Source organism: Eubalaena glacialis, chromosome 3 (assembly GCF_028564815.1).
Source record: "Eubalaena glacialis isolate mEubGla1 chromosome 3, mEubGla1.1.hap2.+ XY, whole genome shotgun sequence".
Taxonomy (NCBI): Eukaryota; Metazoa; Chordata; class Mammalia; order Artiodactyla; family Balaenidae; genus Eubalaena; species Eubalaena glacialis.
The window spans coordinates 187,489,563-187,514,799 of NC_083718.1; the positions used below are offsets into that span (position 1 = coordinate 187,489,563).

Genomic DNA, 25,237 nt, shown 5'->3' on the forward strand with positions numbered 1-25,237 from the left:
ATCTATAATTTCTAAAACCTGGACAGATCAAATTTCATTTTAACAGCCAGCAAAGGACCTGCCAACTGACTGGAGTGGAATTTTGTAATTAAGGAGTAAAATGTTGGCACTTTCTTGCCAAGGAACTGAGTAGATGTGTAAACTCTGGGCAGCGAAACAACTAGTAAGGAATGAGAACAACACAAGTCCCACTGGGCAAAGATGGAGAAGCCAGAGGCAGCTGGGTATGGTGGGAGGCATGTGAGTTCTGGACTCAGGCTCTGCCTCGTCCTAGTTGTGTGACTAACCTCCCTGTACCCACGTTTCCTCGCAGTAACTAGGGGCGCTGCTGTGAGGATTAGAGTGATAACGTAGGTTGAGTGCTGACACAGTACCTGGCAGGTGATGCTCATAACTATTCACAGCTATGAGTACATAATCGGTACGATTTATTTCTCCTTATCGAGTCTAGATCTGAGACAAGGTTGGGATGTTAGAAATCTAGAGCGGAGTCAGTGAAAGCAGCATACAATTCTGGTATCTTTGTTAGAGGAAGCTGGAATTAAACAGGCCAGGGAGAGACAGCGTTTCTCCCACAGATAGCTTACAGTAAAACAGATAATAAAGCACTTTTATCATGTACAGAAATTGATTCCTGACAAGGATGTCTGCTGCATTACTATAGTCATGGATTAGGACATTATCTACATGAAAAAGACACTTCTTCTATCTTTGGGAAATTTACTTGAGAAACAGTGATACAACGTTCAACCTAATACAAATATCGACCTTCCTGAATCAATATTCGACATTGCAGCAACACTCCTCTCTCTCTTTATATACCCTCTAATGATTCTTCTGAACACCAACGAATTGAATGCAGTGTACCTCACTCCTACCGCTGTCTCTATTTATAGCCTGGAGCTATTTTTGAACACTGCTGGGCATAAATATCAACTCAGTCCAGAGGAAACTTCAATTTAAGAGCAAAATTGTAAGACAATAAGTGGGAGGGTTAGAAAGAAGGTGCTATTATACTTTCTTGCTCAAAGTCACCTAGAAGACCCAAGCGGTCTTTTTCACTCGGGTTTCAGGGGTGAACATTCAGCAGCATCATGAGCTATGCTTTAGCCTCTGCTGCCATTCCACAGGCCGTCTAAACAAATACGGTCTGGCTTCACCAAGGCCAAGGAGGTGAATGATTAGCAAAACTTAAGATTAGAAGTGACAGCAGCAGGACTTCCCTGGTGGCGCAGTGGTTAAGAATCCGCCTGCCAATGCGAGGGACATGGGTTCGAGCCCTGGTCCGGGAAGATCCCCCATGCCGCAGAGCAACTAAGCCCGTGTGCCACAACTACTGAGCCTGCGCTCTAGAGCCCGTGAGCCACAACTACTGAGCCCGCATGCCACAACTACTGAAGCCCGCGCGCCTAGAGCCCATGCTCCGCAACAAGAGAAGCCACCACAATGAGAAGTCTGCGAGCGGCAATGAAGAGTAGTCCCCGCTCGCCGCAACTAGAGAAAGCCCGCACGCAGCAATGAAGACCCAACACAGCCAACAATAAATAAATAAATAAATTTTAAAAAATTTATTAAAAGGAAAAAAAAAAAAAAAAGAAGTGAAAGCAGCATCACAGTTATACCAGACAGTATGACCCCATATGCTCTTCAATGGATTGCCCGGAGTGAGCTGGAGAGGGACATACACACACACACACACACACACACACACACACACACACACACACACACAGAGACACAAGTTCCAGCCCCTCTGCCATTCCTAAATAGCAGCAATCCATGCAACTGTACATAAGAAAACATGCCTCCCAGAGGAGATGTTGTTCACACCTGGCAGCTCATAAGAATACTCTTCCAACAGATAAATGGAGGGCCTCTCATTTTAGATCCTAGGGTGGGTGAACTTAATGACGACTGATCTTTAATCTTTAACCTTAACGATGACTGATCCTGTTCATGTTCTTGACAAACGATTACATGTAAGTTTTTCTCCAAACTTGCCAGGCAACAACTATGAAATTTTTTCTGTGTACCACTTCACCCCATGAGAAGGTCTTAATGCTTTAGTACATGCAAAGTTTCTCACATCTTGACTCTCCAGGCCACCTGGAGTCATGTGACCCTATCCTGTTTGGATTCAAAGCACACCTCTAATTAGAACTTATAAAAGTTAGTTCCTAAGCACCTAGGCACATGCAGGGGTAAGACTCCATTCCTCTGATACCTGGACCCAAACTGGACACAAGAAAACTCATCACCACCACCACCACCTTCATCATCACCATCATCATCATCTTCTTCTCCATCTTCATCACTACTGTCCCCAGAAAGTGCGAGGAAGAGGAAGGAGAAAGGACTGTCGTACATACTACCGTAACAAAAGCAAAAAAAGTCATCAGGGAACAAAGGAAAACAGAGAGGAGGAAAGCTTTTACAGCTGCTGGCCTTTTAATGAAATCTTACGCTACAAGTTTTGTCTACTGACATGCAGAAAAGTAATTCACCTAAATTATATAAAGGCATAGGAACACCTGAGGGGTGGAGGGCACGGATTAATGGCGTCATGATACTGCTTCTTTCTAAGGGGCTGAAAACAAAGTGTCAAGGCATAACCACTTGCCAGAGGCAAGGGATCTGCTCCCTCAACCCCTTGGTCTGACTGTATTTCAACTATGATTAGCAACAGTACGAAAAGTGGAAAAGTGGTCCTGTGAGCCCCAACTCTCACATACAAGCTGCCCACAGTCTCTGAAATTCATTTGTCATGAGGCATGACATGTGCACTCGATTTCAAAGACGAAGTGACTTCTTTTTATTTTGTACAGGAAGGAGGAAGAGTGAGGGGGAAGAAGGGAAGAAAGGGTCTCAACATCAAGCAACCCAGACTTTCTGAGGTGACTGAAGCCTGGCTGGGCGTGGACTCGGGGCACGAGCCTACCGAACCAGTGAGACACGCGGGTTAATGACCCCAAACAGAGAAACACAGGTAACTGAGGTCAGTGCCACACGACAGTTCTTCCAAACCGTGTTAATCTCCTCTCCCTGCACTGCAAACACGCACCCGACTCTCCTGCTGCATAGATACCTAGGAGAGCTCCTTAGGGAGGAGGACCGTCTGCTCATAGCACCCGCACCGGGTGAGGCGGACAGTAAAGGTGGCCCCGCGCCGGTGGGTCTCTGTCGGGAGGAGCTGGCGGGCACGGCTTGAGGGCTACTAGCTGGCATGGGCAGGCCTGGGGAGCTGGACAGGACGGAGCTGCCCGAGGACCGCGGGGCAGGAGAAGATGACGACCCCCAGGGGTGGGTGACAGTGTAGGGCCGGTACCGCGGAGACGAGGGCTGGCTTCCCGCAGGTGTCCCCGCAGCTGCGCCGTGAGGACTGAGGGAAGCGGGAGGAGTGGACGCCTGGCTGGCTGCCCGGGAGAGGGGGGCCAGAGGCAGACTCATCATTGGCACAGAGCTCCAGACACTCGTGCTGGGAGCTGGGCTAGTCTCATAGAGGCTAAACGAGTTGAGAAAGGGAGGAAAGGAGAGAAAATTGAAGAAAAGCTTGAGATAAATAACTAAAATGGAAAATATCATGTTTTTAAAGAATAGTATAATTTCACTTCATATCTCTAAGCGTTCAAGTATACAGATCTTTTAGAGACTCATCTAAATAACTGTAATCAGACTGCCGTACTGATTTAGAGGCTATACTTATAATATGAGAAAGCCTTCTTTCCAAAGAATAATACACTAGACACAGCCATTTGATCCTAAAATTTAATTTACCAATAGCCTAACCATGGAAAGCCAAAGAGACCCATCTGGAAGAGACAATATCTCCTCAATGAGTCAATCCAACCCCCAAACACAATACATGTCATAACCTACATGACAGGCCCACAAATGAACATTCCCTTCTCTTACATACTTCCTGGCTATTTTACCACCAATGAGATGTGCAAAAAGAACCACACCGACCTAGATAAAGAGCTGGCCCCGAAGGAACCCACGCTGCAGAACATGGGGCTTGTTCCTGGATTGGAGCCGGTATTTAGCAGGAGATTTCTGTCTGGTGACCGAGCTGCCGCTGCAATTGGCTGGGATGTGGCTGTCAGACTGGCAAATGGGTTTTCATCTCTAGTCTGAGTGGACATCATTAGCACTTCCATTAAAATCTGGCCAATCAAGTCCTTAAAATCAGAGAACACTGTTGGAAAGGCAAAATAAAGAAGAGGTTACACATGGTTCTTCATACACATGGTCCTTGAATAAGCCAAAGTGAACCAGAGGAGTTCGGTGTGTTATCTCGGGTTGGATTCTGGAACAGCAGAAGGACGTCAGTAGAAAACCTGGTGAAATCCAAATAAGGTCTGGAGTTTAGTTAACAGTAATATCTTAGTTATGACAAATATACTATGGTTATGTAAGATGTTAACATTAGGGAACACTGAGTGAAGTGTATATAGGAACTCCCTGCACTATCTCTAGAACTTTCTGTAAATCTAAAATTATTCCAAAACAGAAAGCTTATTAGAAGAAAAGCAAAAAAGAACTGGAGCTCAGTTGATGAGAGTCACTGCTGATATATATTAACTATAAAAAGAAGCTACTCCCAACTACAGAGGTTAGTTTATTACACTACAAATGCAACTGGGTTAATATTTCTTCACCTATATATGTTTATATACAGTTAAACTATTAAGTACAAAGTATTTGAGGAAGGGTCTAATATTTAGTCGCCACCTGCCTTTCTGGAGCAGACTCTGTCTTCTAGCTTCCTTCTTATTCTTTGCAGCTCCCAACTGCTTTACTGTAGGCCTTTAGATATATTTTAAATATTACTAAATAAATAAAATGTCTAGCCCATGTAAATCTTATCTGATTTGTTATTAAAAATTACCACTTATATATGTACTGGACAGATTTGAGAATCGTAACAGTTACAATAATTACAAGTGGCAGGGTTTTGAAACTCATGGTTGCTAAGCTCATCTCTATAACCAGAGTTAAGAAGATCTCAGTGAAGTCAGAAGTAAACTATCCATCCACCAGGAACACAGAGAACTCATGTGTGTGTGTGTGTGTGTGTGTGCGCGTGTGTGTATGTGTGCGTGTTTGTCATGGAAGACAGGCAGCAGAGAAAAGGAAATGCAATCTCCTTGATGTTCATTCACTCATTTAAAATATATCTACTGAGGGATTATTAAGTGCAGGCACTGGGAATACATCAGTGAGCAAAACAGACAAAAATTCCTGCCAGCAGGGAGGTTATATACTAGTGATACGTAGAAAAACACTCCGGCACACTTCCCCTCCCTCTTCTGTTCTCGAAATGACTGCCGTAGAGAAAAGTGAGTGTGCCCTGTAATGCTGGTATCTTGCTAAGAGTTTTATTACTTTGCGCTAAGTGTGGTTTATAGTGTAGCCTCTTAAAATAGAATCCTGTAAACACTGCAAAATATCAACATGTGCTACCTTGCTAAGCAGTTTAATCAAGCAGATTTACTCCACTGTCTCCATATGACCCGGGAGGCACTTACAGCAGGTATAGGTCATCCAGAGCGCCTCTCTCAGGATCCCCGGAGACTACCCAGTATACTCCTGCCCAGAGTATAAGAGGCGCTAATGCTCTCTCTAAGCACCTTCTTATTGCAAAGGAAAAAACTTCAACCCTGAGACAGTAGAGACCATTAACTTATTTATACAGTTTTCTTTTAGAGAAATCATAAAAGTAAAAAAAACAATTTATCAATAAGATAAGTGGAAAGTAGCCAAACAGCAGTGTCCTCATCAAGAAGTATCCCTGTAATCAAAAATACAACTGCAAAGCAAGACAATGAACGTGGATAGGAGGGAAAGACAAAAGATTTTTCATTCTGGTTTTCTATTAAGGGCTCTGAAATAAGACAGCTGAGCTTGATTCCTACCTTCTTTTGGGTTCTGCTTAAACTGTGCAGAAAGAGAAGAAAGAAAGATGACATCTCTGTCCCGGTCCTTCCAGGAGACACGGAAGATCTTACAGACCAGCTGTAAGGCCTGTTCTTCAGACACTTCAGAACCTGATGAAGGCTCCTTGTGAGGAAGAAGATTTGAGGGTTAATTTCAAGTAGTAGGAGGTGTGAGTTAGACTTTAATAGAAATACCTAATTGATTTAATTTATTTACAAATGAGGGTATTTTAGAAACGCATAAAACTATTCACCCACTGATTTAGGGAAAAATCAACTTGCTACTATGACTTCAAGGTTACAACATGTAGGTCTCATAAACTTACAACACAAGTCTATGGGGGGGGAGTATAAAACAGCAGGATTGTTACCAGGAATTGCCAAGGAAGACAGTGATAAAGGATGTACATATATCCCATTTATTTACTTTTCTGAATGCTAAAAGACCAGGTTGACATTCTAGGTACACAACCAATTTTTCTCTAGAAATTTTTCCAGAATTCAATGTTTTTCACTACTTTCCATTACAGAAAGTATCATATATGAAAGAACTTTGTAAACATTCAAAACCTATACAAAATAAAGCACTGCACCACTAGGAGGCTACAGTCCAACTTCTAATAATGTTGCCGAACACCAATAATTTACTGAACAGAAAGTGATGCAATTATCTCTACCAGTTCTACACCATGACACACACCAAAAACCCAAAAAATCCTTTTTCTAAATATAGGGAACTAAATCTCAGATGATAACAAAATATAAAAGCCTCCTGTTTCCTCACATTCTTGCTTCAATTCCCAGTCATTTCCCTCAGAATACAACCAAAGATGTGATGACCTACTTGCTTAAGCAATTAAAGACCGACAGAAAAAATTCAAATTAGCTCTAAATTAATTGCTAACATTTACTGTTAGAAACATGGACCTGAAACAAAGATAACTGAAGGATTTTTATCAGATAAAAGGACTGAGTTATACTTCCATTAATAAGGGTGATCAAGGCGACCCACTTTTCCTGAAAAAAGAAAAAGAAAAGAAGAAAAAAACCCAATCACCTAAATAGGATCTGCTGGTTTGGGGTGGCATTCTCTCATAGACTTTACAGATACAAGACATGAAGCAGTGCTTATTTATATTACCTGTAACTAAAAACAGAAGCAAGGGCTTCATCTCTTACCAACCTTATCGCTGAGGCTCCTTTTTTCTCTTCGGTCATTTTCATCAACTTCCATATTTTCAATTCCCGAATCCACATCCACCTGGGACATGCTTTAAGTATAAAACACAATCAGTCTTTTACCTTTGATAAATCCACCCAATGTCATAGCTGCTGGTTGAGGAAAAGTTTTTGTTTTTTGGGGGTTTTTTTTTTGGCCGTGCCGCACGGCTTAAAGGACCTTAGTTCCCCGACCAGGGATTGAACCCAGGCCCTCAGCACTGAAAGCACCAAGTCCTAACCATGGGACCGCCAGGGAATTCCCTGGGGAAAAGTTTTAAAATATCAATCAAAATCAGTCAGGAAAGCAAAATAATAAAGGTTCATCTTTTTTCTCATTAATTTTTAAGAGCTCTTCATATATTAGGATATAAACATTCTATCATTCTTCTTGAAAATATTTTTCCCAAGTTGTCATTTCCTTAGGCTCACTTTCAAAAATAATAATAGTATTGTTGGAAATATTTTCCTCAAGTTGTTATTTTCTTAGGCTCACTTTCAAAAACAAAAATGAACAGCAGATTTTCTATATACACTATTTCTAAATGATATACAATCAATCAGAGCCTGATTACAAAATCTGAAGTACATATATTATTTCCCCCACATTAAATAACTGTCCCAGCACCATTTATTGAAAAGACCATCATTTTCAACACCAATATGAAATCACCTACGTCATATGTCCAACTGTCATATGTGTGCGGGTCTCCTGGATACTCATTGCTGTTCTATTAGACAATCTGTCTGTCCCTGAGCCAATACCACTGTACTGTACTTACTACGACTTCACAATAAACCTTGCTATCTGCTAGGTCAATGCCTCTACCTTGTTCTTCTACTTCAAGAGAGTCTTGGCCATTCTTGGCCCTTTGCTCTTCCACACATACTTAAGAATCAGCTTGACAGGTTCCTTAAAAATCCTGTTGGGATTTTGACTAGAATTTCACTGACTCTAGAGATCAAATTGGGAAGAAAAGACGACATTATGTTACTGATCTATCCATGGACAAGGTACCTCTCTCCAAGTATTTAAGGTCTTCTTTCAATAAACTTTGATAATTTTCTCCCTAAGTCTTTCACTTCTTTTGCTAAATTTATCCTTAGGCACTATATATATATACATATATATATATATTTTGGCTGTGTTGGGTCTTTGCTGCTGCGTGTGGGCTTTCTCTAGTTGTGACAAGGGTGGGGCTACTCTTCGTTGTGGTGTGCGGCCTTCTCATTGCGGTGGCTTCTCTTGTTGCGGAGCATGGGCTTTAGGCACACGGGCTTGCTTCAGTAGTTGTGGCTCACGGGCTCTAAAGCCCAGGCTCAGTAGTTGTGGCACACGGGCTTAGTTGTTCCACAGCATGTGGGATCTTCCCAGACCAGGGCTCGAACCCGTGTCCCTTGCATTGGGAGGCGGATTCTTAACCACTGCGCCACCAGGGAAGCCCGGCACCAAATATTTTTAAATAAAATTGTGAATGGGCCTTTTTAAAAATTAAGTTTTCTAATTTGTTGCGAGTACATAGTAATGTAACTGACATTAGACACAGACCTCTTATAAGCTACTTGTTTACTTATACACTGGGCTTATAAGGCAATCATTTTATCTCCAAATAATAACTGTTTTGTTTCTTTCACTCCAATCCTAACTTGCTTTACTGCAGTGGGTAGGATCCCATGTTGAATAGAAGCAGAAACAGCATTCATCCTTGTTTTTATTCCTGATTTTAAAGAGAATGCTTCTAATTTCTTACCACTGAGTATGAGAGCTGCTGTGGTTTTCTGGTAGATGTCCTTTATATTAGTGAGAATAAGAGGCTATGCTGTGGTAACACATACACTCTGCAATCTTAGAGGCTTCCCACTATAAGGGTTTGTTTCTTGCTTACGCAAAGTTTGATGAGTGAAGCAACCTTACTCCATCTTTAATCTACGCCGTCTGCAATATACAGCCTCCAAGGTCACTGGAGCAAGAGAAGAGAGGGATGGAGGAGGAACATCGGCTCAACTGCCTTCACCTAAAAGTGATACATGTCACTTCCATTCACAAGTCTACTGGACAGAACTAGTTAATTGGCCCCAATCTAATGGTAAAGGAGACTGGAAATGCAGGGGAGCCTGTGGAATATTTGGTGAACTCTGTCTCTGCCCTACAATTTAAGGATGCAACTTTCTGTCTCCTGTTTGCTAATAAGATTTTTACCATGAATCAATGTCGAATTGTATCAAACCTTTGCAACTTCCAAGATTATATGGCTTTTCTATTTAATATATAATGTGGTGAATAATATTTATAGATTCTCTAATGTTAAAGCACCTTTGCATTCTTAAGATAAACCCAAGTTGGTCATGTTATATTATCTTTTTTTAACTAATCTTTTAGTTGAAATATACAGAAATGTGCATACATGATGTGTTTGGCTGAACAGTTTCACAAAGGAATCATACTAATGTAACCGGCACCCAGATCAAGCAACAGAACATTACCAGCACCCCAAAAGTCCCCCCTCATGACCCTTTCAATCACTACTACGCTAGCCCACAGTAACTGCTATCCTGGCATCTAGCCCGATAGATGTTTTGTCTTCTTTTTATGTGTTGCAGTATTTGATTTGCCAATATCTTCAGACTTTTGCAAATATGTTCATAAGTATGATTACCATGTAATTAATTTTCTTCTTTTACATTATTCTTGTCTGGTTTTGTACATTAAGGTCATATGAGCCTCGTAAACTGATTTGGTAAGTTTAAAAATTACCTGAAAAATGTGTGTAAAGTTGGAATGCTGGAATTACCTATAAAATCATATGAGAAACGTGCTTTCTTTGGAAAATTTTAAAATACTGATTCAATTTATTTCACGTTTTTTTGATTATTCAGGTTCTCTCTTTTTTCTTGAGTCAATTTTGGGAGAATGTGTTTTTCTAGGAATTTGATTTTCATCCAAATTTTCAAATTTATGTGCATCCTGCATATTTACATTTTTCACAGAATTCTCTTTTTCAGTAACAAGCATTACTGAGTGCCCACTCTATGCAGGCATTGTTCCAGGTGTCTGAGATGCCAACAAACAAAGAGACAAAAAAATTCCTGCATCATGGAGCTTCCATTCTAGTTAAAGGGAGAAAGATAATAAACAATAAACAAAGCATATAGTATATGATAAATGCTATGGAAAAATTAAAGAAAAAAGAGCAGGGAAAAGGCAATTGAGAGGGCAGGGCTTTCCCCCTTTAAATGGGGTGACCTCACTGAAATGCTATCTGGGCAAAAATATGAAGGAGGTTAGCCATGCACATATCCAGAGGAAAAGTATTCCAAGAAAAGGGGTTTTATTCCCAATATTTATTTATATTCTTTTTCCATTTTTCATTTTTATTATATATAGCTTTATATTCTCTTTAAGAAGCACATTAGCTGCAACACACAAATGATATGTAATATTTGTTATTGTTCAGTTCTAGATACCAAATTTCCATTATGATTTCTTCTTTGACTTGTATTTAGAAGCATGATCTGTTTTTAAAATTTCCAAATTCATGATGGGTTTTTAAAAGATTTTTTTACCTTATATAATTATCTAAGCTAATGTCAGAAAACATGATCTGTATGATTCTGACTCCTGAAACCTTTGGGTCAATGGGTATTATTAGAAAAGAATGTGTATTCTCCAACTGCAGAGTGCAAAGTTCTGTATCTTTCAATTAGATCAAACTTGTTAGCTGTGTTGTTTAATTTGTCCATATGCTTACTGATGTTTATTCTCTTTGCTCTATTGATGGCTGAAGAAGACATGTTAAAAACCTCCCATTATGATTATGTCTGTGTCAATTTCCTCTAGTTCTATCAAGGTTTGCCTTATTTCATGTTGCTATTATATTACTAAGTGCATATACTTTGGAAACTGTTATATCCTACTGGTAAACTAAACACTTATCACTGTACAGTGCTTATTTCTAGTAATACTTTGTGACAAAGTCTAATTTATTAATATACTTTCCCCATTTTCTTTTGTTTAGTATTTGCCCTGTCTATTTTTTCCCTTTCTTTTATTTTCAAACTTTCTCTAACCTAATGTTTCAGGTATGCCTTCAGTAAACAAGAATAAAGCTGTGTTCTATTTTGTTTTTAATCCAACCTGACGTTTCACTGTGATTTACTGTGATTACTGACATATTTTCATTTCTTTTAACCATCTTATTTTGTGCTGTTTGCCTCTTTTTTAAAATGTGTTTCTTTCTTCCCTTTCTTTGAATTGACTTAAATCCCCTCCCTACCCACCCCAATTCCATATTTTCCCTTTGCTGGTTTGAAAATAAACTCTTTCTATTCTTTCAGTGGTTACCCTTGAAACTTTATCAAGTATTCTTAACTCAAAATCTAAAAGTTGGCCACTATCTTTACCCCTCTCCCAAGTATACAATCACTCCCCTTCTGGCTTACCTGCTGTTGCTGTTCAGTATGTTAGATCTACCTGATGATTTACTTCTCTCCCCCTATACTATTTCATAAACTGTTATTACTGTCTTACACCATCAGTGTTTAGGGTTACCAAATATTTAATATTTTCTTGACTCATCTTTCCTTCTTGCATCTCAGACATTATAGTCCTGAGATCATTTTCCTTTGTCTTAAACTGCATCTGTTAAAAGTTGGGGTCTTCTGGTGGCAGACTATCAGGTTGTTCGAGTTTGTTTTTTAAATCTATAAATGTCCTTATTTCACCCCTGCTCTTAAAAGATAGTTCCACAAGGGCACATAATTCCCAGCTGACAGTTACTTTCTCTCAGCACTTAACGCTATTTCCACCATCCTCTGGCCTCCATCACTGAGACATCTATCTAACTATTGTTCTTTTGTAGATAATCTCTCATTTCTCTCTGGCTGCTTTAAACATCTTTGTCTTTGGTGTTCTGCAATTTTACTATAAAATGTCTAGATATGAATTTCTCTTTGTTTAATCTGCTCGTGAGTTGTTGGGCTTCCTGAATCTGAGGATTCATAACATTTATCAACTCCAGAAAAATCCTCAGCCATTTATCTTTTTGATAATGGCTTCCAAACCAGCAGACGAAAAAACATGGAATAAGGAGAGGGGTGGGGAATCTCCCAGTCTGCCTATTCTCTCCTTTTGACATTTCTATTAAATATATATTGGATCTATGTCCTCTGTATTTCTAAATACCCTTCATATTTTTCAGTTCTTTTTCTCTTTGTGGTGCACTCTGGGTAAGTTCTTCAGCTCTATCATTCCATTTGTTAATTTCTCTTTAGTTATTTTAATCCACTGTTTATTATTATCTTTTCATTTCTAGAAATTCTATTTGGTTCTTTTTCAAATGTGCTTGGTTGTTTTTATAGTTATTTACACCTTATTCATGTCTTCAATACCCTTTTAAATTTATTTAAACATACGAATTTTACATTCTGTATTTGATAATTCCAAAACCCAAAAACCTCTAGGTGAATAATTCTGTTTTTATTGATTCTACATACTCTTACTCATGGTGGCTTTTTTCTAGCGTGCTTTAATTTTTGACCATGAGTTCATATTTCTTGGAAATTTTTCTAAGGACATTCTCTAAGACTTGGATGATTTATGTTTATATCTGCTAGATGCCTAAAGACACTAAAGAGTCCATTGCATATGACAGTCTTAGCCTGAGGTTTTTCAGACTACCACAATAGTGTAAATTTAGGTTCTAAACCCATGTGAAAGTTACCCACTGGCCAAGAAATTGCAGAGTTGACTTGATTTTTAAAAATTCATCCACTCAGAGCAAAGGTAGTAAGAACACAATTGTTTTTACGCTATGGGGTTGATTTTTTTCTACTTGATCTTCTTCCTGGGAGTGTAGTCCTTTCTGAATTCTTGCCTAATGCGGGGTAATCTCTGACCTGGCTCCTCACCCCAACCCACCAAGTGCACGACACCCCAGTATCCTAACACACACAGACAATGGTATCTGTCTGGCCCACTGACATAAACAGAGGGAGCTGCTTAAGGGCAAAGCAGCCAGGCCCTGGAGGTCTGGCTGCCCAAGGAGTAATCAACCCTTCAGCGACTCTGTTATCCAATCACAGTACACCTGCAACACCGGAATGCTCTGTTCCAAGACACCCTGATCTTCAGGGAGCTCCGAGAATATGGGGCTTACCTGCCTATACCCTTCCAAACTTTTAAAATTTCACCAAGCAGCAAATCTTTGCAGAAATTTTTAGGGGCTGACCTACGCTTGCCAACTTTGCATTTACAAAATAAAGACACTAAAAAAAATATTTTTTTACCACCTATACCATTATTTCATAAAAGACATTCCAACACCAAAAATAAAAAAAGGTATACAGAACATTTCAGAATAAAACAAAGACCTTTCAATTTACCATATTTAGCTCTGATTTGCTAAGGACTGGCATGGATCTCTGGGCTGGCATTTGAGACCACTGGACTAGAGATTAAAATGAATGGATCTTTCCCTTTCCATCAACAAAGCAGCTTACTGGAAAACTGGCTTACTTTACCTTTTTTCACAAGAGACTCCATCGATATCCATGCTCTGGGAACGTGAGAGAGACTGAGATTGTGTTTCAAGGCTATTGGAGGGCGAGCTGCTGAGAGAACTGACTCCTTCACTGCTCTGGCTTCGATGGGCTACTCCTAACCAGAAGAGACATGCAAGGTGAAGTCTCATGTGAGATATCGTCAAAGCTATTTGTAACGGCAACAGTAAACACACAGAATCGGCATTCACACAATCATGACAGTTGGCAACTGAGGAATTTCTATCAGAATATTACACTGAAGGTTGAAGGAACATTAAAATCATAGGAATGTTAGCAAGAAATCATAATTTATCAACAGGTATCACATGAGGTCAGTTACAGAGCTACGTCTGATACCTAAAACTAACTCATCACCTTCTCTTTCACTAATTCAAACTATGGTCCCTGAGTACAAATCAGCTTCTAAGACAGTCCAGAAATATCCTTGAAATGTACCAAAAATAAGATACCTTAGTGAATGGATAGAGAGACAGATAGATGGAGAGATGTGTGATAAAACAAATACAGTAAAATGTTAATGGTAGAATCTAGGTGATGGGTATATAAGCATTCACTGCAAAATTCTTTCTACTTCGCTGTATGCTTAAAATTTTCATAATAAGATGTCAAATAGATCCATCTAAGCCATGACCTTAAATACAGATCAATCCATTTATTAACTGAAGATCTTATCTTGTGATAGTTTGGGGAAAACAAAAATCCTGACATCATCCTTGCCCTCACAGAGCCCACAGTGTAGTGAACCACCGCCAGGCACACAGGAACACAGTGTTTCCAGTAATGTCTTCAAAACCATCTTTTTCACGGAATTTTAAAAATTACTTTAACTCTATGAATATCTTTCTACCAAAAAAAAAAAAAAAAGTTTACCCAGGCATTTTCAAGTACTTAAAAAATATATACCTATGTTGCTGAAAGGAAAATGGCTCATATATTTTAAAAAGCAAAACAAAACAACTTGAGTTATCACTTGTAGCTGAAACAACTATCAAGTGGATGAAACTTTAACCCTCCCAGCATCCCAAGAAAGTCCACTTGCCACCCTTTCAATTCTCTCTTCGTTGAAGACTTTATCCATGCCTGACAGCAGGTTTTAACATGGACCTGTTTTTTTGTTTGTTTGTTTGTTTTTTTAATTTTTAATTTTTTTTGGCTGTGTTGGGTCTTTGTTGCTGCGTGCGGGCTTTCTCTAGTTGCTGCGAGCGGGGGCTACTCTTCGTTGCGGTGCGTGGGCTCCTCATTGCTGTGGCTTCTCTTGTTGCAGAGCACGGGCCCTAGAGTGTGTGGGCTTCAGTAGTTGCAGCACGCAGGCTTAGTAGTTGCAGTGTGCGAGTTCTAGGGCACACGGGCTTCAGTAGTTGTGGCGCGGGATCCGTAGTTGTGGCTCGCTGGCTCTAGAGAGCAGGCTCAGTAGTTGTGGCACACGGGCTTAGTTGCTCCGCGGCATGTGGGATCTTCCCGGACCAGGGATCGAACCTGTGACCCTAGCATTGGTAGGCGGATTCTTAACCACTGCACCACCAGGGAAGTCCCAGACCTGTTTATTAAAACTTTTGCAGGACTCAGGAGGGAAAGAGAAACTAAATTTTTACTATTCATAAGTAGAGTCAAGTAAAATACCAAAAGCATCTGAGAATTTTGATGTAGTAGTGAGAATTTTGAAATAAGCTTAGAGAAGACAGTAAAACTTTAAATCATTAATTCCAGTGTAACCCAAAATAAGTCCTCAATAAATACTTATTGAAGGAGTAAATAACAGAGCATCAACAATGTCCTGAAGAGAATATCATTTTACCTACCACACTGAAAGGACGGACAACTTTTTAATAAAATTATAAAGTTCAACAATTTTTATGGGATATCAATTAAGCAGCTTTTAAATCTCCACCTTATAAAAACCAGTTCTAAAATTAAATTGATAATTACAATAAGTTAAGTAACTATACTTGTAACATAGAGTGCTATGCTATACTATGTATACAATAACCCTATAGTAATAGAGTACCAGAGTATATCATATAGTATAATATACTGTATTTGCAATATTTTTATAAGACAGCAAGAATATCATCTGAATTCTTTTTTTCCTCAACCCTCCATATGATCTTCACAAGGCTCAAGTGGGGCAATTCTCCCCAGAATTTATTATGTCTACCAGTGTTCCCCAATCTCTACACACCATCTAGAATCTAGGAGGGACCCCACTTCTTTCTTTTTATTTATTTATTTGGCTGTGTTGGGTCTTCGTTGATGCATGCGGGCTTTCTCTAGTTGCAACGAGCGGGGGCTACTCCTTCGTTGCAGTGCGCGGGCCTCTCATTGCAGCGGCTTCTCCCGTTGTGGAGCGTGGGCTCTAGGCGTGCGGGCCTCAGCAGTTGTGGCACGCAGGCTCAGCAGTTGTGGCGCACGGGCTTAGTTGCTCCACGGCATGTGGGATCTTCCCGGACCAGGGCTCGAACCCATGTCCCCTGCATTGGCAGGCAGACTCCCAGCCACTGTGTCACCAGGGAAGCCCCCCACTTCTTTCTTAAACTTAAAAAAACGGAGGGTCTCTTTGACTTTATCTAGAATCGATATAAATTAAATACTGTAACTAAAATCAAATCAAAACAACAGTACAAAATATCACTTTGGGGACTCCCCTGGTGGCCAAGTGGTTAAGAATTCACCTGCCAATGCAGAGGACACGGGTTAGAGGTTGCACTTTTAGACAAGGCGGCCAGAGAAGGCCTTTTTGAGAAAGTGACACTTGGATAAACAACTGAAGAGCTGAACGAAAAAGCCATGTGGATTTTAGGGTAGGAGCATTCTGGGCGAAGAAATAGCAACTACAAAGGCCCCCACTAGGTACCATGCCTGGCATGTTCCAGGAACAGAGGAGAAGCCAGTATGGCTGGGGCAGAGGGAGCAAGAAGGGCAGTGAGGGAGGAGGGCAGGGCCGGAGCAGGGCCAGGTCACATGTGGCCCCGGGCCGAGGTGAGGACTCTTTCATTCGGAGCGAGGCCGGGAGCCAACAGAAAATGATGTGACCTGTCTTACGAGGGGTTCGTTTTCTATTTTGTTTTGTTTAAACTTGTTTATTTAATAGATCCCTGAAAATCTGTTTCTCCAACCTGCCAAGAGCATGGCTAATAACATCTACCTATTTACGATGATGAATAATGATGATTATATGAGAAACATAATCGGGACTTAACAGCATAGAGGGGCGCTGCCAAGAGCTAACCATTCAGGGTCGCCCGAGTCTGTTGGTTTGTGACGGTAACTATCCTGCTTGCTGTAAAAAATAACGCTGCTGTCACACAATGCTGTACTTATGCTTTAGTGTGATCCAGTATGGCTCTACACTGAGAACAGACTGAGGTGAAGCAAGGGTAGGCATGGAGGGACCAGTCTGGAGCCCATTCCAGGAATCCAGGCAAGATATGCTAGTGCCTTGAACCTGGAGAGGTGGTGAGATGAGAAGTGATGGTGAGAATGGGGTCTGGTTCTAAATTTTGCCGATAGACCTCGAGCTGGGGTCGGCAAGCTTCAGTCCACAGGCCACACTTACCTATTTTTGTAAATAGAGTTTTATTGGAACACAGCAATGATCATTAGTTTACGTATTACCTATGGCTGCTTCTGTGCTACGGGGCAGAGAAGAATATTTGTGACAGAGACTGCACAGCCTGCAGAGCCAAAAATATTTACTATCTGGCCCCCGATCTAGAATATGAGGTAAAAAGAAGAGAGAATGTTGTCATTTATTGAGAAGGGGTCCTAGGAAAAGATAAGATGTAAGGAAATATCAGGAACTCGATTTTGGACGTGTTACCTGTGAGATGTGTATTAGATGATGTATGAGTCTGAGGTTCAAAGAACAGGTCTGAGCTGGAGATATAAACTTAGGCATCATCAGATTAGAAATATTAATTAAACCCAGGAAGCTGGATAAAATCAGTAAGAGAATAGGTATAGATGGAGAGGACAAGAGGTTAATTGAGTCCTGGAACCCTGACACTTCGAAGCCAGGGAAACGAAAAAGACTCATACGAAGAGCTAAGAAGGAACAGATGGAGACAGGATGAACACCAGGAGTGTGATGCTCTGGAGCCGAACGGAGAAAGCACTTCAAGGAGAATAAGGCCAAAGCCACGTCGAATGGGGCTGACAAGTCAGATCAGACAGTGACTCAGAGCAGACCACGGGAGGCCTCACCTGACGGGATTGGACTCAGCAGAGGTACAAGGACAGAAGGAGGAGACTGAGGACAGGCAACTCTTTCCAGAAGTTCTGTTGTGAAGGGGTGCAGAGATGTGGGGTGGAAGCCGGCAGGGTATATGAGATCGAGAGAGTTCCTTTTTATTTACTCCCAAGAGGGGAGAAGGAACAGCATGTACAATGGCTGTTAAAAGAAAAAATAAAAGGTTTCCACTTGAGATGGAAAACCAGATGAAGCAGGAGAGAGACAGGCACTGCTGGAGCAACGGCTCTGGGTAGGTGAGAGGAGGTGGGACCCGCGGTGCAGCCTGCAGTTAGGGCAGGGACAGTTCAAGCCTAACAAGAACTGGTCACACATTCGAGTAGGTGGGTGGAGGCATGATCGAAGCTTAAGGAGGTAAGTTCCCTTCTGCCTGCATCTGTTTTCTCCACGAAATAGGCAGGCAGGCCACCAGCTGAGAGTGTACATGGAGAATGAGGTGTCACAGAGTGGAAGAGAAGGTATGAAATAGACTGTGGGAGAGTGAACCAGGAAATACGGTATAACTACCTGCTCGTATTAAGGGTCCACTTGAGTTTTTGATCATGAGTCTGAGATGAGACAGCTAGTATGGTTTTTCTCTAGCCTTATTCCACAGCAAGAGACCAAGAATAGGAGGGGAATGGGATTTAAAACGAGGATCATGGTTTAACCGAGTAAGACAAAGCGAGAGAGAGGCCAGAGAGGGAGTGACAGTAGTGACTGACGATGGAATTTCCACAGGGTGAGGGAGGGAAGTGAGAATACGAGCGGAGGAAAAAGCAAAGAAAGTGATGGGTCAATGGACTGTAGCCCCGAGGGAACCCTCAGGACTTGGGCACAGAGGGGTGAGCTAGAAAGCTGAAGGTGGTGATCAGAAAATCACTGAGACTGAAAGATCTAGAGTCTGACCATGGCAGTGAGGGGGTGGAGTCAGGTGGAAGAAAAGGTCGCTGAAGGAGAGGAGCTCAAGAAACGGAGAGGTCGGAGTGCTGGAAGCGTCATCCATGTGGCTACTGACATCATCATGAATTAAGACAGAAATGGTATTGGAGAGACAGACAGTGGACAGAACTGTGGGTCGCGGGTCAGAGGATAAGCCACAACAAGCTAGAGGAGTGGGGAATACCGTTTGGTGACACAAGATTGAAACCGATGTGTTTTTAGGGTGGAGGAAGAATGGTCTAGAAGAAGAAATGAGAACGTGACAGAGGAAGAGCACAAATCCAGCGAGAGCCCCAAGGGGAAGGGATGTTCACAGAGCAGAATTCTGCTGGTGACAGAGCAGGAGGATTTCAGAATTTGAGGAGGTGGGGAGGTGGGGTGGGAAAGGTACATGTAACACACCATGTAATGATTAGAGCCTGTGAGATGAGGGATGAGGATGTGGGAGACCAGGTGGCTGACATGAGCGGGGATAAGGGGCATGCCGAGATTATTCCTGGTGGTCCCAAAGAGACGCCGTGCTGTGGCTGGGAGTGTGGAGGACCTTGCCAGGAGCAGGCAGAGTTCTGGGTCTCCTGCCTGACCTTTGCTGATGCAGTGAAATTTTAAGCCCCTCCCCATGCCACTAGCTCTTCCCTGGACAATTTCCAGCATTCCGGGTGGGGTCTGATCGTGGTGAGACAAGCAGCACCGTTGGTAGCACAGCTTCCAAGGAAAAGAAGAAAACACAATTGGAATCCTGAACCCATCTCCTGTTAGAAGACCATCATGCCTTCTCCAAGCAGTGTACACAGCGAACATTTCAGGCACAGGCATAGTTTACTACTAACTGGTGTTTTGGCCTGAACCTCTCTCACTTTTATAATTAACAGATTTATGTAGACGCATTTATATTTGCATGGGGACAAGCCTACAATGATGCCTAACAAGAGCTACAGTAACAGAAACTCTGCAGATACTTTAAATTGACAAGTTATCCTAGACCATGAAGACAGATTATTCCGAGGTGACAAAGGGAGAGTGCATTAAATGACTGCAGGGCTTCCCTGGTGGTGCAGTGGTTGAGAATCTGCCTGCCAATGCAGGGGACACGGGTTCGTGCCCTGGTCCGGGAAGATCCCACATGCCGCGGAGCAAATGGGCCCGTGAGCCACAATTACTGAGCCTGCGCGTCTGGAGCCTGTGCTCTGCAACAAGAGAGGCCGCGATAGTGAGAGGCCCGCGCACTGCGATGAAGAGTGGCCCCCACTTGCCACAACTAGAGAAAGCCCTCGCACAGAAACGAAGATCCAACACAGCGATAAATAAATAAATAAATACATAAAAAAAAAAAAAAAAAAAAAAAAAAATGACTGCAGAGCTGACAATCATATATTTCATTATTAGGTGATATGATGATCAATGCAGGTCTCTTAGCATCTGCTTTTCCCTAATTAAGATCTTAATTATTAAAATAATTATAATGGTAATAATGATTATGTTTGACAGAAAAGTTCACTTAGTGAAAAGACAGATATTTTCAAACATACAGTATGAGTCAATATCAGCATTTCCCACCAAAGATAGTCCTGGATATCAACTATGAGCTCATTAACTATAAAGAAATAAACCTTTACGATAGTTAAACAATTGTCAATGAGACAGATAGAAAACATCACATCAGGTGAACTTTTATACCCTGAAATTTTAGAGAGTTCTATGGCAATGCAGAATGAAGATGAGGAAATCCATAATCAGAGGCTTGTCATTTTGACCATTAGTTCAATCTTGCATTTTCAGATTATTTTATCTTAAAAAAAAAAGCATCAACCAAACTCATGAAATCAGCAGAACCAAATTTAGTCTTAATCTCCTTGCCATCAGAGATAAAGACCTGACCCTGTTGGAAAAAAAAGATGAAAGTCATAGAAAGGAAAACAAGTAGCTTCAACAGATCACTATCAAAATGAACAGACATTAACAAAACACACCCTAATGATCTTAATCTTTACTGCTTGCAGGATTTTAAAAAGTTGCTGTTCAATTCAGCAATTGTTCAATTCATTTTATCCTGTTGTTCAATTCATTGTATGTTGTTGTGGAAACGTCACAACTGCAAGCGTAATAGCAAGCTTACAGTTGTGGGAACTATAAATGTGTCCCAGGTGTGAAGGTAAGGCTTACCTGATGCACCTATGGGGGAGGTAGCTGGGGTCATGTTGTGGACATTGAGACCAAGACTCTGGGACGGGCCTGGGGCTGATGCTGCTATAGGAGGCCCCGGAGGGTTCTCCCTCTGGGGAGAGGTGAGCGGGGTGGCTGGCTGGGAGGTCTGTCCACCAGCAAGTCGTGCAAGGCGCCTCCGTCGGATCTACAATGAGAGCAAAAGGGCATTTGATAACTAAACAGCAGAAACACAATTCTGCCAAAGAATAACAACATTAACGTTATCAATAAGCATACTAGAGCTGAACAACTAAATATGCCTTGAGAAAAAAGTACTCATTTGAGACAAGTGATAACTCTGTGTACCAGTATTTTCATAAGCTACCACCTCACATTTTAGAAACTGAATCTTTTTTTTTTTTTTTTTGGCCGCACCACACAGCTTGTGGGATCTTAGTTCCCTGATCAGGGACTGAACCCAGGCCCTCGGCAGTGAGAGCTCGGAGTCCTAACCACTGGACCAGCAGGGAAGTCCCTAAAACCTGCATCTTAATCACCTTACCACCTCTGTTTATTGAATCTTCTTGAGTGACACTGTGAATTTATAATAAGCATACAACACTTTTAAACACACTAAAGCTTGTTGTTACTGTAATAAAACTAGATAAATTTGGCCATATTAAGTAGGTAGGATATGAAATAAACCTAAGTCACTAAAACAGTGAAAGTAACAAAAGTTATACTAGGACAAATTTTACTCTCACTTTCAAGAACAAAATGATAAGATTTTTCTTACTTAATTTCAATAAAGATATAATCAACAACTTCTTCCTTATAATGACATCTCAGAGTTATCAAGTGATCACAAATATGTACCACAAAATCCCAGTGGATCACAGAAATGTTTTCCCTACATTTTGACAGCCATTAATTCATAACCAGGCAATAAACTCTGAGCACCTGCCCTCCCAGGCAGTGGGCATACGTAACAATTATGATAAGGCTTCTGGCTCTAAGTAGGCATCAAAGAAGCAAACCAACTAGGCTGCTCACACTCTTTCCATTATGAATAAGTTAGATGAAAAAGTTAAATTACGACAAATGCTAACTGGGACGGACTTCGTCTGAACGAAGAATCTATCTGTCATTCTAACATTGTTGGAAATCTGCTCCTTCTATCGTTCAGACAACAAGAACATCCTGATTCTTGACCCCAAAGTTCAGAAGCCCCTCCCTGTCCCCCTGCTGTAAATACATCTATCAATTAACTTATACAAAATCCTGAAGTTGTTTGGTCACAAAAAAAAACTTGTATAAATTATTTACTGCTGTGATTAGATCTACACAAAGTTGTCTTTTCACTGTCTGTGTTTTGTTGAACATGAAATTAAATTGTAGTTATAAGTAAAAGTTGGCTGCCTAGGGAACAATAATTGTATATTCAGTTTAACAGAAATACAAGAATATGTGTCTTTAAAAAAAAAAAAACACCTCACTGAAAGAAGCTAACGAAGTCATTCTCTCAGGAACACTTCACTGGGGGGTGGGGGGAGAGGGGGACGGACCAGAAACACCACCCCCAACCTGTTCCCAACGCAATTACCAAGCCAGAGACCCAGGGTCTGTGTTCCCAGCTTCTCTTCTGCCCCTCACCTCCTCAGACACAGACAATTTACCACCAAGTCCTGTTTCTTCCGCTGGAGTCCACCCTCCCCGCTCAGCCCCTCTGCCACCACCCTCTCCAGGCCACCACCCTCTCTCACCAGGACCTCTGCAAAAGCTTCCTAATGGATACGCCTGGGTCCACTCTGGCCTGGTGAGGGCAGAGGCCCCATCCGCCTTTCTTTAAACACTTTCAAAGCTTTAGATTTCTGAAATGCAAATCAAAACCACAATGAGCTAATTAATACCTCACACCCATTAGGATGGCTACTGTCAAAAAAACGAACAAAAACCCATAAAACAACAACTATTAGCAAGGGTGTAGAGAAACTGGAACCCTTGTACACTGTTGGTGGGAATGTAAAATGGTGCAGCCACTATGGAAAACCGTATGGCAGTTCCTTAAGAAATTAAACATAGAATTACCATATGATCCAGTAATTCCATTCATAGGTATATACCCAAAAGACCTGAAAGCACGGACTCAAACGTGTATTTGTTTACCCATGTTCATAGTAAAATTATTTCCAAAAGCCAAAAGGTGGAAGCAACCCAAATGTCTATCAGTAGATAAATGGATAAATAAAATGTGCTCTAAACATCAATGGAATATTATTCAACCTTAAAAAGGAAATTCTGACTGCACCACGATGAGCCCTGAGCACTTTATGCTCGGTGAAATAAGGCAGTCACAAAAAGACAAATACTGTATGATTCCACTTGCACGAGGCACCTAGACTAGTCAAATTCACAGAGGCAGAAAGTAGAATGGTGGTTGCCAAGAGCTAGGGAGATTTTTTTTTTTTAATCTTAGAATAAAATCCTAAATGATAAGAAAGCATGCATCACCTAGATTCCTCTGCAACCCATTCTCCACACAGCAATCACAGTAATTCTTTAAAAACACAAATCACGAGGCTTCCCTAGTGGCGCAGTGGTGAAGAATCCGCCTGCCAATGCAGGCGACACGGGTTCGAGCCCTGGTCCGGGAAGATCCCACATGCCGCGGAGCAACTAAGCCCGTGCGCCACAACTACTGAGCCTGCACTCTAGAGCCCACGAGCCACAACTACTGAGCCCATGTGCCACAACTACTGAAGCCTGTGCACCTAGAGCCCATGCTCCACAACAAGAGAAGCCACCGCAATGAGAAGCCCGTGCACTGCAACGAGGAGTAGCCCCCGCTCGCCTCAACTAGAGAAAGCCGCGCGCAGCAATGAAGACCCAACACAGCCAAAAATAAATAAAATAAAATTAAAAAAAAGAAAAAAAAGAAAAGCCAGACATGAAAAAGCAAAGACTGCATGATTCCATTTTGATAAATTTCAAAAACAAGAAAAACTAAACTGTAACATTAGTCAGGATAGTGGTTACCTTTGGCAGGGGGTGTGGGGGTACGGGGAGGATGGCTGGGGGGGGCATGAGTGGGCGTCTCCGGCACCGGTAATGGTCTTTTGTCTTTTTTAACGAGATGCTAGTTTCACAGGTGTGTCCACTCAGCGACAATTCATTGGGTTGTACACTTAGAACTATGGGCAGTGAGTTCATGGGTGTTCATCATATTACTCTTCATAACTTATATGTTAAATATAGTCTTTTACATGTTTCAAATAGGACATAATTTTAAAAAATAAATCCTACTTATCCCTCAAGGCCCACTGGAAATGCTACAGTCTTTATGAGGATTCTCCATTTTTTTTAATTTAGTGTAAATTAAAATACCTTACACAAACACTGTGCTTACTACCTGATACTGAAATTAAGGCAGTATTTTCATTTTTAAATGTGTTTGTGTATACACACCAGTACAACAGAAGAGACTTTAAATTTTCAAGGAAACCAGCATTTGGGGATTTGCTAGAAGTTAAGTTTCATTACTTTAGAGGCAGCTAAACTTAAGAGCCCGTGCTTGACTTGAAATTCAAATGCAACCTTTACTACTAACTCACTACCTAGGTAGGCTCAAGACAAGTCGCCTGACCTCTCGGGGCTTCCAGTTCCGAATCTGTACAATGGGGATAAACAGTGCCTTCCTCAGAGAATTGTGAGAAAACTACCACTTTGCCCTGTTCTCTAATTCATTTTATGCTCACAGCTCTTACCTGACCTACTACATATGTGATGTTTCTTTTTTTTTTTAATTAATTAATTTATTTATTTTTTAGCTGCATTGGGTCTTCGTTGCTGTGCGCTGCTGGGCTTTCTCTAGTTGCGGTGAGCGGGGGCTACTCTTCGTTGTGGTGCGTGGGCTTCTCATTGCGGTGGTTTCTCTTTTTGCGGAGCACGGGCTCTAGGCACGTGGGCTTCAGTAGTTGTGACACGCGGGCTCAGTAGTTGTGGCTCGCAGGCTCTAGAGCGCAGGCTCAGTAGTCGTGGCGCACGGGCTTAGTTGCTCCGCGGCATGTGGGATCTTCCCGGACCAGGGCTCGAACCCGTGCCCCCTGCATTGGCAGGCGGATTCTTAACCACTGCACCACCAGGGAAGCCCTGTGATGTTTCTTTGTGTGCGTGTTCACCATCCCCCTACTCTAAGTTTCTTCAGGCCTGG

General features: G+C 41.5%; 1 protein-coding gene across 3 annotated transcripts in view; it reads right to left on the minus strand.

Annotated features, from left to right (window-relative positions):
- The window catches only part of UBE4B (ubiquitination factor E4B), a 110,364-nt gene that overhangs the window by 59,212 nt on the left and 25,915 nt on the right, over nucleotides 1–25,237 (minus strand). For all 3 annotated transcript variants that reach the window (XM_061184999.1, XM_061184998.1, XM_061184997.1), the window contains 5 exons: nucleotides 21,046–21,232; nucleotides 13,674–13,809; nucleotides 7,120–7,207; nucleotides 5,916–6,060; nucleotides 3,967–4,195 (listed from right to left, as the gene is read on the minus strand). In XM_061184999.1, the coding sequence (XP_061040982.1) occupies nucleotides 3,967–4,195; nucleotides 5,916–6,060; nucleotides 7,120–7,207; nucleotides 13,674–13,809; nucleotides 21,046–21,232 (785 nt within the window). The remainder of the gene's footprint in view (nucleotides 1–3,966; nucleotides 4,196–5,915; nucleotides 6,061–7,119; nucleotides 7,208–13,673; nucleotides 13,810–21,045; nucleotides 21,233–25,237) is intronic.